We start from the raw sequence: 14,969 nt of genomic DNA on the forward strand, positions 1-14,969 counted from the left end.
ATGAGGAGGAGGATGTATTGGCCGGTGACAGCGGTCCTTCTAGCCCACCTCGGGGCCACCTTAACGGGGGCGTGGAGAACATCTCAACCAAGACTGCAGTTCACACACTCTGGTAAGAGGCAACAAATCCTTCCTTTTCTTCCCTTATCAGCATTTCAAGTCTTACTTCACTCTTACTGTCTAATACATCTGTCACTCCACACACACACACACACACACACAGACAGGTGATGGTAATTTCACACCACTTCTCATTTTTCACTTTTCTTCCTTTCCTCCTCTATTAATGCCCCCTCACTGTCATGTGATACGTGGAACACAAATTATACCTTTGCCTCTCTGTCCCTCCACCTGCCTATTTAGTTTCTTTCACCTGTATTGAATTCATCTTTCTTCAGTACTCAAGTTTTCCCTCCCACCTCACTTCTTCCTCTCCCCAGGAGACGTAATTAAGCGCTCATTTTGTCTCTCCAACACAGCTGTAACGTAGGAAATGGTGTTTTAATCCTAAAATTCATATTCAGCATTTAAGAATGGGTTATAGTGTACTGTAGTGATGGTAGCTGCCAAGGTATTCAGAGATCTTAAAGGGCAATTCTAGTTTACTAGTCTCATTTTCATAGTGATGATCATTGATTTTAATGATGAGAACGTACAAAACATCAGTACAACAAAGTCAAAAAAGGTCAGTCCGGTAGATTGTGAAGAGTTCAACCAGAGCGTTTAATTCACTTTGTTTGTAAGGAAAACTGTAAGTGTGCACGTCTAAAATGTATTTGCTAACACAATTAGAGAAAGTAGATAGGTCATGGTTACTCACTGGTTACAAAAGACAGTTTGGATTTTTTACTATTCAGTTTAGCTAAACTGGGAGCTTGTTTAAAACCCGTCTGATTGGCTGATTGACTGTTTGTGTTCTGGCACTATCGATCTTCTTTTAAGAAATGCAGACGTGTTCCCAGATCTCAGGACTTAACTTAGTGAGTTCAATGTTACTGTCACTGATAAGAAATATAGACAAAATTATCAATATATAGTTATCAATATTGGTAACAGAGTTACGCAGTTAAGCACATACAAAGCATCACAGCAACAAGAATGCAGATAGGATGGCATTTTATTGCCTTTAGATTTATCTTCTGTGGAAATCAAATCTTTCGCCAGAATCTTTAAAACAATTTGGCAATTAAGCTTCACACCCAAAGACATCCTCCCTGCCATAAACTCACTCTTGACAGCACAGCCCCCCCCCCCCAGGATTTGAAATCAACTGTCTGTGTCTGTTAGTTTCTGTTCTGGCCAACAAAGAAACAATTATCTGATGGCAGAAGTCCCAGATCAAGATCACCACCACATAAATTATTTCTTGGCCCCAGGCCTATCTACAATGACCACCGCAGTGAAAATCCATGCAGTAGTTACTGGATAAGCTTAAGAGCAGACACAACAGATCCTCCTTAAAAGGAGGAAAGGAAAGCCAGAGATCTTTTCAAGTGCAACACTGAATTCCTTGCTATTTATTTAGCACATACCGTGGTGTAGAAGTGAGTTGTGCATTGGTATGCGGCTGTATTTCAGCCTCTTTTTCTCACTTTTTCTTCATGCACTTGATAGTTGCCACTGTGCAGCATGTTGAATAAACACATGTTATTTAATCAACACACTAGCACGGTCTCCCCCGTCTAGTGGGTTTATGCATGGTTGAATTGGAGTCGACGGGTCCTCTAAGAGGTTGTGTTTGTGCTGCACATGCTTCTAATAGCAGTTGGCTTTTGTTGTAACCTTGCGGGAGCGAAAGCGGGGTGGGGTTTGCCTCACTGGAGAATAAAAGAAAGATTTGACAGACGCTATTGAATTGTCTTGAAGCAGTAAGCCCCATTAGTGTTGTCCTCCAACCAGGACAGGATTTAACACAACTAATGTTGAGTGTTTTGTTGTTAGAGTATAACAAATCTGACGGTCAAAAGTAATGAGAGGGCAAAGATCTGCATCTTCTAATTAGCACAGGATTTGGGATTCAATCTTTTGCCTTCAAATTAAAAGCTTTTTGGAGGCATCAAGGCCTTTAGTTACAGTGAGATAAACTCATCTGCCTTTAATCATGTTTACCAGAGACACCGTAGAGTAAGAATCCAACTGATTACACGTTCTTACATAAGCCGAAACACAAAGGGTCTGTGAAGTAGATGTGATAAGGCTAAAGTCGACCATTCGTGACCTAGAAAGTACAGAGAGCCGTAGAAGGGAAACCTTGTTGGAGTGTCCCAGGTGGGAATTTAGCTCTAATGAAATCTGAATATGAAAATGTGAAAAGCTGCTAAAGTAGCTGTGTGTCTTTGTGAGCATACATGAACTACGTGCCTGTTTGTCCTTGAGTATGTTTAGTGTGGTTGCATGTGCTTAAATGTGTTAATTACATCGCGTAGGTCCGTTTAAGTCACTTTGAAGATATAGAGCTGTTTCAGTTCCAGGATCTCTGCCCACCTCAGTTTTTGTTGACGTGCATCCTTGTGTCTTTGAACAACAGAGATTTGTGTGTGTTTTATAGCTACAGTGGCCAGTGTGCTCATCTATAGAAAGAGACCAGAAACAGCATGTGTGATGTGATGTGATGTGTGTAGGGCTCTGTGTCCACCATCATGCCTGTCTGTCTGTGTGTGTGTTTGTGTATGTGTGTGTGTGTGTGTGCTCCGTCTCTCTCTCTCTCTCTCTGTGGGAGCTCCATGCTGTGGTCATTTCCCTTCTCATCTCCACAGAGGTTTTTCTCAGAGGGAGGAGGTTTTTTTTGTCGTGGAATCGCTGTAATTAGGGAAGAATTTCAGCTCCACTTAAAGACTTTTAGTCTAGGGTTGTTTGGCATTTCAGAGACCCCGTACCTTCATCCTTGCTTCATCTGTCAAACTCAGAGCTGAAAACTAATTGAAAGAACGGTAGAGTCTAACATTTAAATGAAAAATTTCACCCTGTGTTTGAAGAAAATTGGCTACTATAAAGAGCTGTGAAGCAGAAGCCCAAAACATCCCAATGCTTTAGCAGCAGCAAAATGATGATATAATAAAGCAAGAAAAACAGAGATAGAGATAACAAGAAAACAGCTACAGAAGATGAAAAAAGCAAAACTATATGAGAACCAAATTATACAGAGAATGTGCAGTTTGAGATCAGTAGCTCAATTAATCTGTTAATATACTGTATAATATACAATGTAAGGCAAATGATATGAGTTGAATATAAAGAAAAACATGTGAAGTTAATATTTTACAAACACATTGATTTAGCAAACACGGGTGCATCTGACACAAAACTGTAGTAGTGCAATTTCACTCTCATGCCAATTGACATTCTGTAAAAGAATGCGTCTATTTTTTAATGCATGATGTTGGAAGAGAAATGTGCGGTGCAGTACTGCAGACTAAAAACCTAATAATTTAGCTGGTTTTCTCATTTTAATTTCCTCCACTGGCTGAGAAACTGCTCCAACCACATTTGTGCATTTGAAACATGTTCAAAACCACTGGAGAAACTCTGAAATCCATCAAGCAGAAAATGAGGCTTTTTTTTGACATAGAGAGGTTTCACCTGCCAGCAGGAGAAACTCTATAGATGCGACCACTCAGTGAGATGTCATTGAGCAGACTAAGTTATGTTTGTATTTGTTATTGATTGTACAAATGATGCAATGCACAACAGAAAAGTAGAAGCTGTGGTGGCGGTTGAATGTGGTAAATAAAGTTGGCTCAGCTGTAGACATCACGGACACGTATTAGTTTTTTCTGGAGTCTGGAGGATGAGCTTCATCAACTCCATGATAATAACTGCAGGGGCACATTAATGCCCCATGGACCCTCACCATACACAGAAGCAGATTACCAATGTCAAGGTCGACTATGCTACTGTAAACTCAATGAAGCTAGGTAGTCCAAAGAGAGCCAAACTCCGAATGTGGGTCAGAAAGAACTGGGAAGTACCAGCCAGAAACCCAATATAGCAGAGGATGGTTTTGATCCATCAACTTCTGGGCTCCACTCTGCTGTCAAACACCCCAGATGGGACTCGAACCCACAATCCCTGGCTTAGGAGGCCAGTGCCTTATCCATTAGGCCACTGGGGCTTCACAAGAGCAGAAAAAGTCACCAGTTCTGTGCACAGTGACAACATTAACAGATAGAGAGACACAAAATGAAGAGCTACACATATTGACCAAACCGAGTTACCATTCAGTCTCAACTGGACAATGCTAGGCTACGCTCAGTAAAGCTAGGTAACCCAAAAACAGCCCAACAAAACTGACCTCACTTGGTGATTATGGGCCCAGAGGATCACCAATTTCAAGTTCAGCTAGCTTGGTCAATCAAGGTAAAGACAGCCAACCTAATATGACCTCACTAAATTAAACAAGAAAAAGTAAGAGGATGAGGATCAATAACTCTGGTCGGATTACGTTGTCGATCCATTCAGACCGAGTACAAACACGGGTTTCATCCTTGTCGCGGTGTCGGTCAGGAAGCACTCGAAGATACTACTCAGAAGCCAGTACAACTAACACAGTAGAGGATGCTGTCTGATTGCCCTCTGTTTTAAAGGCCAAGAGGATCACCAATTTCACATTCAGGAAGGCAAGGCAAAGCTAAACACAGTCAAGCCAGGTAACTCAAAGACAGCCAAACTACACTGACCTCACTTAGTGATACAGAACATTGGATGAGTCTGATTGGATCATCTTTATATTCAGTTTCATTATTGTCAATGTCAGAGAGAAAGTGCTGGAAGACATGGCCAGGTCCCAGTAAAATGCAGATAGCAGAGGATGGTTTTGATCCATTGACCTCTGGGCCCAGCACACTTTCGCTGTACCACTCTGCTGTCAAACACCCCAGATGGGACTCGAACCCACAATCCCTGGCTTAGGAGGCCAGTGCCTTATCCATTAGGCCACTGGGGCTTCACAAGAGCAAAAAAAGTCACCAGTTCTGTGCACAGTGACAACATTAACAGATTGAGAGACACAAAATGAAGAGCTACACATATTGACCAAACCGAGTTACCATTAACGCTCGGCTGGACAATGCTAGGCTACGCTCAGTAAAGCTAGGCACCCCAAAGACAGTATCCATTAGGCCACTGGGGCTTCACAAAGGCAAGAAAACTCACCAGTTCTGTGCACAGTGACAACATTAACAATTAAAGAGACACAAAATCAAGAGTTACACATATTGACCAAACCGAGTTACCATTAACGCTCGGCTGGACAACGCTAGGCTACGCTCAGTAAAGCTAGGCAACCCAAAGACAGCCCAACAAAACTGTCCTCACTTCGTGATACAGGATGTTGGATGAGGATCACGCCGTTGACCAATGTGGGTTTCATTATTGTCAATGTCAGAGAGAAAGTGCTGGAAGACATGGCCAGGTCCCAGTAAAACGCAGATAGCAGAGGATGGTTTCGATCCATCGACCTCTGGGTTATGGGCCCAGCACGCTTCCGCTGCGCCACTCTGCTGTCAAACACCCCAGATGGGACTCGAACCCACAATCCCTGGCTTAGGAGGCCAGTGCCTTATCCATTAGGCCACTGGGGCTTCACAAGAGGAGAAAACTCACCAGTTCTCTGCACATACGAGATCAACTACAAAGCAACAATTTCGGAAGCGCAATGTGCAATACTTGCTTATGCTGCTGTGTCAGTAACACGGTGACAACATTATCAGATAGAGAGACACAGAATGAAGAGCTACACATATTGACAAAACCAAGTTATGATTGAACCCTATAAAGATTCAAGATAACCTGTCCTTGCTTTGGGAAACAGGCCAAAAGATGAGAATCTTTAACTAACTGGTAGGATTACATCATTCAGAGCAATTACAAGTGTGTGTCATTGTCATTGTCACTGTTGGTCAGAAAGTGCTAGAAGACATGGTCAGGTGCCACTGAAATTTTGATTTGTCCCCATTCATTAGCAGCTGATGCTGCTGTGGCAGTAACAGGGAAACAACAATAACAACATAAAGAGACACAGAATGAGGAGCTGCCCTTAACAAGCACCATTCCCCACAAGCATTTGAGGTTCGCAGAGGACGCGAGTCCATGAGCAAGTCAAGGGATCTTGGTTAGTTCAAACATGTCTGTGATAACAGCAGGATAGAGAGGTGTGAATGGTGTAAAAGTTTTAAGACAGCAGAGATTGCAGCAGAGTTGGGATGAGTTTTACAGATATTGACAGTTTACAATGAAGTGAGTACCTGTGGTGCTGTGCTTGTAAGTTTTTCACGATAGCTTGTTTCTGTGCTCATAAAGAAACCATTGTTCAACTGTGTTAAAATCAGAAACGTCTCAATTTCTAACATCCAGTGCTGTAGTGAATTCCAATTGTTCTTAGAATATTGAAAGTACAAACTCTGGGAACACTCTTGTTTTTTATTTTCAGAGAGGCTGATGAAAGAAAGGCTGAATGAGAGATCGTATTGAGTTGCAGAAGGTAGCGGAGCCGAGGCTAGCCCTTTCATATTAATTACTTCTTTCATGGTTCTGATGATGGTGTTCGTAATTACCAGCTGTGCTTATTTCACACAAACGCACTTGTAACTGGATTGAAAAACCCTGATTTAACAGAGCCAGCTGATGACCAGCTTCTTGACTCTGGTTATCCAAGATTACCAATGTCAAGTTCGTCTGGGTTCGTCTAGTCTAAGATAAGTGAACCGAATCAGATGAGAATAGTTAACACTTATTGACTTTGCTCTTGACCCATTCAAATTAACTACAATATAGCAGAGGATGGTTTCGATCCATCGACCTCTGGATTATGGGCCCAGCACGCTTCCGCTGCACCACTCTGCTGTCAATCACCCCAGATGGGACTCGAACCCACAATCCCTGGCTTAGGAGGCCAGTGCCTTATCCATTAGGCCACTGGGGCTTCACAAGAGCAAAAAAAGTCACCAGTTCTCTGCACATAGAATGAGTTACTACTCAACAATATGGGAAGCACAATGTGTGGTTTTGAATAACATAACAATAGCCACAGATGCTGCGGTGGCAGCCACAGAAAGGCAAGATTAAAGAGATACAGACAGGCGAGCTGCCTTCAACAAATTAGTTTCCCATAAGCTCTAGAGGTTTGGGGCCTGAACGCCACAGCTTGATAGAGAGTTCAGAAAAGAGCAAGGGGGTCGTGATAACAGCAGGACAGTGAAGAGTGAATGGTGTAAGAGTTTTTGTAAACTGTTATTTTGCACCACAGTTACACTGATGACTTGTCTGTTATAGCGGAGATGATACTGAAATCAGAACCAGACAGATCCACCACTTTATGTCCAAAACACTTTCACAGTCAGCGCTGTAGTCTGACACAGAGAGAGGTCCTTTCACTGTCTTTACAGATTTGTTCCGATTGTTGAAGTGTAATCAGACTGACAGACAGACAGCTTTGTGTGTCTGAAAAAAAAAAAAAAACAGCTTTAAATACTTAAATACATGCCTGATTACCTCCTAACCCCCCATCTCTCTCTTAATGACTAAATTATCCCAGTTATTCACTCAAACTTCATCTCGCCCATATGCAGGAGTGGGCTCATGCGCACGCACACACACACACACACACACACACACACACACACACACACACACACACGCGAGTGTAATGAGTCCATTATCCCGGCCATTCAGTGGACGGTGTGATTTTCTTGATGATAGATGGCAGTTAGTGATACCATCTCTGTACCACACACGCACAAAAGGGGCATTTTCCTGCAAAGCATTAGCTGAAACATGTTTAGGGGTGCACACAGAGCTATTGAACCTTCACATTGTACGCACCATGCTAAGGAACACATGCAGAAGCAATGCATAGCGTTCAAGATAATGCAGTTACACACACATACTGCAAATATGTCAACATGCAGAAACACATTTATAGAGACACACACACACATACACACAGCCATCTAACTGTTGTCACAACTCTGCAATCTGCAGCTACTTTCATAGCTGTCACATGTCATTCAGAGATTTATCGTCACAATCACAGAATAAACGTCCATAAATGCCTCAGAGGAGGTTTGGACGGTTTATTAAGCCAGTGTGAATCAATTTCCCCCACAGAGAGAGTGAATCATGTTTTATTCATGCAGCATTCACTTTGTGAATTGGTTTTGCAATAGACATTTAATGTTAATCAGTCACTGGAGAGTATTTGCATTGAATCATATGAGTTTGTTTGGTATGAGTGGAGACATTAGCTCTGACCTTTGACCTCTATACTGCTGATTGGTTCTGTTGGTTGTAATCCAGCCTTTTCAGCGAATCCTGCTGTTTCCCCTCTGTGTATTTCTGGACAAATGCCCAAATCATAATGTAAATGTAAATTAGTCCTTTTCAATTTCATTCTATTAGCATGCAAATTGCTTGGTTATACTACACAGTAGATTAGTTCATCAGTGTCCAGATGCATGTTTGTTCATGTGCAAGTTTGTAAAATTCAATTTAGAGTTGCACAAATAAAAGCTGCAGTTTAAATGTGTCCTTAAATACCTTAATTTCTCGCTGTATGTTGTGACTTTATGAAAGATAAAACCGCGGTAATCCCCAGCGACAAAACTGTTGAGGAAATTTAAGGAGCTGCTTTCATGCAAAACCCAGATGAGCTGGCTGTTTTCAATAAAGCAGCAAGACGTTGTGTAGCTGTGTTGTACCAGCAGCTGTCAGCTGATTTGGCCACTGTTTGACTCCGGCTAAACCAGATTTAAATGAATGTGAGTACAAATTAATCCCCTTCACTGTAAAGAGGGTTGAATATATATTCACTCATAGTATTTAGGCACAACATTTTAGCTGGTTTGATTTAACTGTAAAAGGCTGCATCAACCTCATCGTCATGGTTTATTGCTTGAAAATCATACGTTAAAAGTCACGTCTAACGTCTTGTTAGCCAGCTTTTATCTCAGATACAAAAAACTTGCTTCTGTGCTTGGGCAGCTGTAGTCCTGTAGTATACATACAGTATTTAGACTGGTTTAACTCTCAAGACATGACCGGTTATATGTACCAGGTATCTTAAGTCTCAGTTTTATTTCTTTGTGGTGTTGAGGTTGCAAGTTAAGAAATGAAACCTGGTTCTTTATGTATGTTTATCTTTCAGCGACCTCACCTTTCTCTTCTCTCTGTGTACTAATAAAGCACAAAAGCCTTCAGAGTGATATTAAAAATCAAGAGATATTTCATTATTCATTTATTCTTTCAGATCTGTTTCTATCTAGGCCAGTGCTTTCCAGGCTCAGGGCTGGGGATGTTGCTGAGATGTGGATTTCACTGGGACGGTTATCTGGCACAGAATCAGGCTATTCTCTATAATTAATTTTAATGGAAGGAGCCCCCAACGGTGGCACTTACAATGCTTGTCACTATTGAAGTCAAACGGCAACTGTTTGCTCATACCGCATTTCAGAAAAGACTCAAGCAAGGCAGCCGTTTCCTCTGGAAGAAGACCTTATTTTGCAGTTTGTTTGCATGCTAATTTTTCAAAATATAAAGTAGAGATGTAACCCAGGCTCTTGAAGAGACTTCAGCCTCTCGTGCTGTTTAAAGTCACTTTTCCAGAGTGTTTGGAGGACTTGGAGAACTTTAGGTCCATACTAAGACATAAAAAACCCTGATTAAGAGGCTCGTTGCTTGGGGATTTAAGTCCTCTCTCTGACAGAGACAGTGAAAGGAGTCTAATTACAGCCTTGTTTTGGCAACAACAGCCCCTGACAACAGTAGACATGCTGTAAATTTACCCTCGAGAGGTTTCTGGTGTTAATATTGGAGGCTATCTTTAACCCGAAGCCTGCAATTAAGCAAAAGCAAAAAACCACAAGCTTCATATTTCTTCCATTTCCCTTAAGTATTAATTTGCTCCAATCTGCCCTGCTGTCAATAATCTAGACTTTTTCACCTTTCCTGCCCAGCTCCTACTGTGTGTCAGCATTTCTTTCCCATATAATGTTCAAGAGACACGGGAAAGTTTTCCCTCCCATTACTCAGGTGATATGTACAAGTGGCCTGGGGATCACATTTTAGTGCACTGTTCATCATAAGTTAAACACAATGAAAATTAAATGAATGAAAAAGTAGCTAACAGTTTTTTAATGTATAATGTATTTATAATTTAAGTCATATTGTCTGGAAAACGTCTCAGTAGTCTGGACGTCCTGGGTTGTTTCACTTTTCAGCTTTGTGCAGACACATATTTCACACTGCATTCCTTTCACTTTAGCTGCATGAGGGCATTTAATCCACAAAGACACACTTGAGTTGTTGGCCAGCTAGAAGCCAGAAGTAGACAGGATCAACAGCACTAAGACCAACTCTAACCAGTAGTTTACCTCATTAGGTGTAGATTAGGGCAGGCTGGAGAATCAAGATATGAGGACATGTAGACAAATTGCAGATAATCATTGATCCATTCTTAAATGAAATGTCACTTTTTTCTACAGTTATTAAGAAGGAAATGAATTTCACTGATTGAGAATAAGATAACTTAAAGGAAAATGGCAGCAGGTCAAGCCTGAGATGAGCTCTACATTTACACACGTGCACAAAACATCTGATCTCTAATCCCTGACGTTCCCATGGCTGCATAAACAAAACGAAACCACAAGAATTTGATTCTCCCTGTTTTGTCAGTGATGGAAAGATCAGACAAGTGCCACAAAAGGTTGGAAGTCAGACTTCCTTTTCCTGTTTAAATAGGGCCAGGACTTATCAGAAAATAGAGAGGATGTACAATGACAGATAGTGGTTTTTATCGTCTTGCAAAGCTTTAAAGTAGAGATTCGTCATACATTTGGCCCTCAATGCTGATTGTCCATATAAATCTGAACTCTCTGTAGACATCATGACTTGCCATAAGCCTCACAAGACGGCCTCTCTTTTTATGGTCGACCATTTTTAAGATGTAGAGATATCGTTATTGCCCATTCGCCAAAGCAAATTTCCACGGAGCATACCACATATCTGACATGCTCTGAGGCTGAGCCAAGAAGTAGAAGCCACACACAATTTCAAGGCTGCCATGATTTTTCACCCTGATGGGTGTGACCATGCAGAATTTCTCGCAAAGTGTTGACTTAACTCTTGTGTAGTTACATTCATACTGATGGTTTCTCTGTAAGGGAACACAGTAGTCATTTTCTTGAGTACCTGTCACTGGTCCAGGCCACTAAGGGCTATTGTTTCCTCTGAGGAGAAGCCAACTTCAGAGTCACAAACCTCAAATCTCAGCCTCATCAGCATGATTGACAGACGGGGTACTGACTCAACTAAAGCTAAAGCTCCAAACTGCATCTTTATATATTTGGACGCAGGATTAAGAGATTATATTTTATTTTTGTTCACTATTCATGGATTGCAATAAAACTTGGTAAACACATTGTTCTTGGATTAAGGGACTAAACATATGCTTACAGTGGTAAAAAAGTTTTACCCAGGCATGAGATGACGTAGCATTTTTTGTTGTAAATTAGGTTATTTGGGGAGGTTTCTGCTCTCAGTTTTTCAGTCAGATGAAGAATAGATATTGTGTGTTCAAATTCTAAACTGAATTTGAAAGATCGGGATGAGAAAACGACTCCAGTAGCTAATGCTCCTCATCTGTGCATGTAGCTGCAGGCAGAGGATTTAACCACCATCATTGCTCCAACATGAGACTGTATGTAACTGTGTGAATGTGAAGCAGAGAAAACAGTGAGCGTTCTCAGTGAACCTCCTCTTAGATAAATAAAGAAACAATAAATTAGATTAAAAGGTAAACAATGAGCGGACCCTAATGTGTGCATGCAGCAGCATGGCGACTCAGGCCGAACAGTCTGATGATGATGAATAATCATACACGTTGAGGTTGAAGGTCAAGCTGTCCACGTGGGTCTGGTCTGACGGTGATACAGTCCAGACGTAGTTTGTAGTGTTTGGCTATAATTTTGCTGTGGTATGCGTTATGTGTGTGTGTGTGCGTGTGTGTGGGCACATATTGTTTGAACGTAACAGAAGATTTGAGTCCATATGGACCATTAAGAAGCAATGAGGAGAGATTAGTTTGTGTGTGCGTGAGTGATGAATTAATGAATTTATACGAGGTCCCAACGGAAAATACAGGCATGTTAGAATTTCAGGCGCCGGGATTGTTCAACACATTCTGACATGTAGCGACAGGAATTTAAGGCACACCTGATCTGATGTAGTCAGACACACATCTTGAAAGATGGATAAATGTAGAGTGGCGTGATCTCTGCATAACAGAGAATGACAGAGAGACAGCAATATTTTATAACTCTCGTGTGCATGGTGACACGTGTGCTAGAAATGATTTTGTACATGTCTTCACACGAGTGCCCATCTGTGCGCCCCATAGGCTTTGTTCCCAGGCTTCTGCAGGCCTCCCACTGTAATTGCAACAGTAATTGGTGAAGTGATAACCCCATTTCCACAGGAAATGTGCCCCGGTTTCCTCGCCCCCGCCACCATCATCCCCCTCTGGTGGCGCAGCCAACAAAGTCCTCCCCCTGGGAACGTTGCACCAGACAGCTAAAGTTCCCTGGGGCTTGGCGAGTAGACGAACAGACGGACAAAGACAGACACACACACACACACACACACAGATCTGCACAGATGTGTAGCTTCCAAACACACTCACATGGACGATTCTGTGGGCTGTGAGAGAATAATTGGAAAGATTAATGATAAGTGTAGCTTGTGTGTGTGTGTATTCAATAAAAAGTGTGTCTGGATATAAAAACAAGAAACCCGCTGTAAAACATCAGGAAAATAAGAAAGTAGGAGTCCCACTGGGAGATAACAACTGAAAGAGAGACTTGATTATTTCGTCATCCTTTCTGTGAATCTCACATGACAGTTATATTTCACTGTGCCAGTGCAAACTCCTGCAAGGCTCACAGAACTATTCTTACATTTTACCTGATATGTGTTGCACGTCCTACACTCTCTTTGGAAGTTTTCTCCCTAAAACGTGTTGCTGTTCATAAACTGTGGAATAATGTTCCTGATTGCAAATCGAATTACCAGCAGCGTGCTGGTCAGCGCGTCCTCTGATGTGTTGATACCAGCATGGAAAAGCAATGCTGACGTTCAGCGTGCGTTTAATGAAATAAGACACGCAGGGTCACACAGAAATCTTTAACAACCAGTAGTGTTTAGATGGTGAAGTTTTCTGTAAACCGTATTTCTAAAAGTTAAATGTGTACAATAAAATAGCACCAAAAGCTTTAACAAGTGACAGTTCTGTTAATGGTAGCTACAGTCACACTCCAACAACTGTTTTGTTTACTTTAATAAAGATTATACATGACAATTAACTTTAGTCTTAGTTGTTATTTGCTTACTGCTAATAAATAGAATAATTTATATAGGGGCCAGTTAAACTAGCTGGGCACATGGATTTTTGACCCTCTTGCCTGAAAAACCTTAATGTTGAAGTCTGGTGATTATTCAGTTTTTGTGGCATCCCACCGCCTATAACATCTCTGGCTTAACCTCTTCAGTACAGTTGCTATGGTAACTTGCAACCTAATAATCCAATACATTTTAGGAGGTCTTTATCAGGAGGTCTTTTTCTCTCAGTGAGTTTACCGTCTGAACTGTCTGTTGGACAGCAGACACTGCAGGTTACCGCCGAGCTTCACTGCTTTGTGGCTGAATCGATCCTGACAGCGTAGCAATGAATCCTCGCATCTGTAGCTGCTGAACTATTTATGTAGATTGAATTAGCTGGTAATCACTCCTTTTGAGTCCCTATTTTGTAGCAAATGACATAATGGCTGCAGAGCTGATCACTAATTTAAAATCAGTTTTGGTTTGCTATGTGAGAGTATAATGTGAAATAACAACAGATTTGCTCTACATTCTCCCCATTGTACATCTTTATGTACTGTATTTGTGTGAAAAAGTTATATATCGCAAAACACAAAATGGAATAAAACAAATTCTGTTTTTACTTCAAGCTTCTAGCTTAAACGTAAGAGTAACTTCCTTGTGACTAAAAGAAACTAACTTTTGGTTTACAACAAAAAAAAGAAAAACACTTGGATCAGCACAAAACAGAGTGTATAAAGTATTTTTGTTCGTTCATGTTAATGCCAGCACCCAGAAGTATTAGTGTGTGTGTGTGTGTGTGTGTGTGTGTGTGTGTGTGTGTGTGTGTGTGGTGCAATGCAGGAATGTTCTCAGCTGTATCACACGCCACACATTTTCTCTAATCACATCGAGGTCCATCAGAGCTCCCATGACCAGCAGCTTTTAATCTAATGTTCGCCATGGATAAAAATATCTACCTCTAACGCACACATACACACACACACACACACACACACTTATAAATGAATGCACAAACAGTATATAAACACAAACAGACGCTCATGGAGGCAAACATGGACAGGCAGACACTCTCGCTAATATAAAGGACCCATTCACGCACAGACGTTCTCAGTGTGTGTGTGTGTGTGTGTGCAGGTACCAGTAGGATTATGTCTCGGCGGTTCTGTTCTTTTACGTCTTAACCTTCTCCGTCTTTGATTCCCGGTGACAGGAGTCAGAGGCCAATTGGCTCAGTTCAGAGGTCACGACCCTCGTTGACCCCGCTGTCAATTTGACGCTGATAAGAACGGCTGCACTCAGCAGGCGCGTGTGTGTGTGCATGCAAGCTTACATATGTGTGGAATTTAAGCAGATTGTGCTGCTTTCATAGAACAAGCAAGCTCTTTTAGTTATTCTAATATCTTATTTATATACTCCATCATATGTATATTTTTCTTCTATGGATCACATGACTGAATAGGGTGAATTCTTTAAATGGTTTTCATGATTAAAGTTCCATGGGATAACTTGGTACAATAGTGGCACCCTGGACAGAGGAACTTGTACCTGTAATCTGTTGAAGTTGATGACTTTAACAATAAACAAGTGTGTGCTACTTGGTG

At 41.5% G+C, this 14,969-nt stretch overlaps 1 protein-coding gene and 4 non-coding genes across 5 annotated transcripts in view; 1 reads left to right on the plus strand and 4 right to left on the minus strand.

Annotated features, from left to right (window-relative positions):
• The window catches only part of sema3h (sema domain, immunoglobulin domain (Ig), short basic domain, secreted, (semaphorin) 3H), a 51,040-nt gene continuing 36,071 nt past the window's right edge, over nt 1–14,969 (plus strand). The window contains exon 1 of the mRNA XM_070839569.1: nt 1–112. Coding sequence (XP_070695670.1) covers nt 1–112 — 112 coding nt within the window. The remainder of the gene's footprint in view (nt 113–14,969) is intronic.
• On the minus strand, nt 4,039–4,111 carry trnar-ccu (transfer RNA arginine (anticodon CCU)). Its single transcript has one exon. It is a non-coding gene; the product is annotated as a tRNA-Arg (tRNA).
• Nucleotides 4,870–4,942, minus strand: trnar-ccu (transfer RNA arginine (anticodon CCU)). Its single transcript has one exon. It is a non-coding gene; the product is annotated as a tRNA-Arg (tRNA).
• On the minus strand, nt 5,507–5,579 carry trnar-ccu (transfer RNA arginine (anticodon CCU)). The gene has a single exon. It is a non-coding gene; the product is annotated as a tRNA-Arg (tRNA).
• trnar-ccu (transfer RNA arginine (anticodon CCU)) lies at nt 6,847–6,919 on the minus strand. The gene has a single exon. It is a non-coding gene; the product is annotated as a tRNA-Arg (tRNA).

Source organism: Pempheris klunzingeri, chromosome 11 (genome assembly GCF_042242105.1).
Source record: "Pempheris klunzingeri isolate RE-2024b chromosome 11, fPemKlu1.hap1, whole genome shotgun sequence".
Taxonomy (NCBI): Eukaryota; Metazoa; Chordata; class Actinopteri; order Acropomatiformes; family Pempheridae; genus Pempheris; species Pempheris klunzingeri.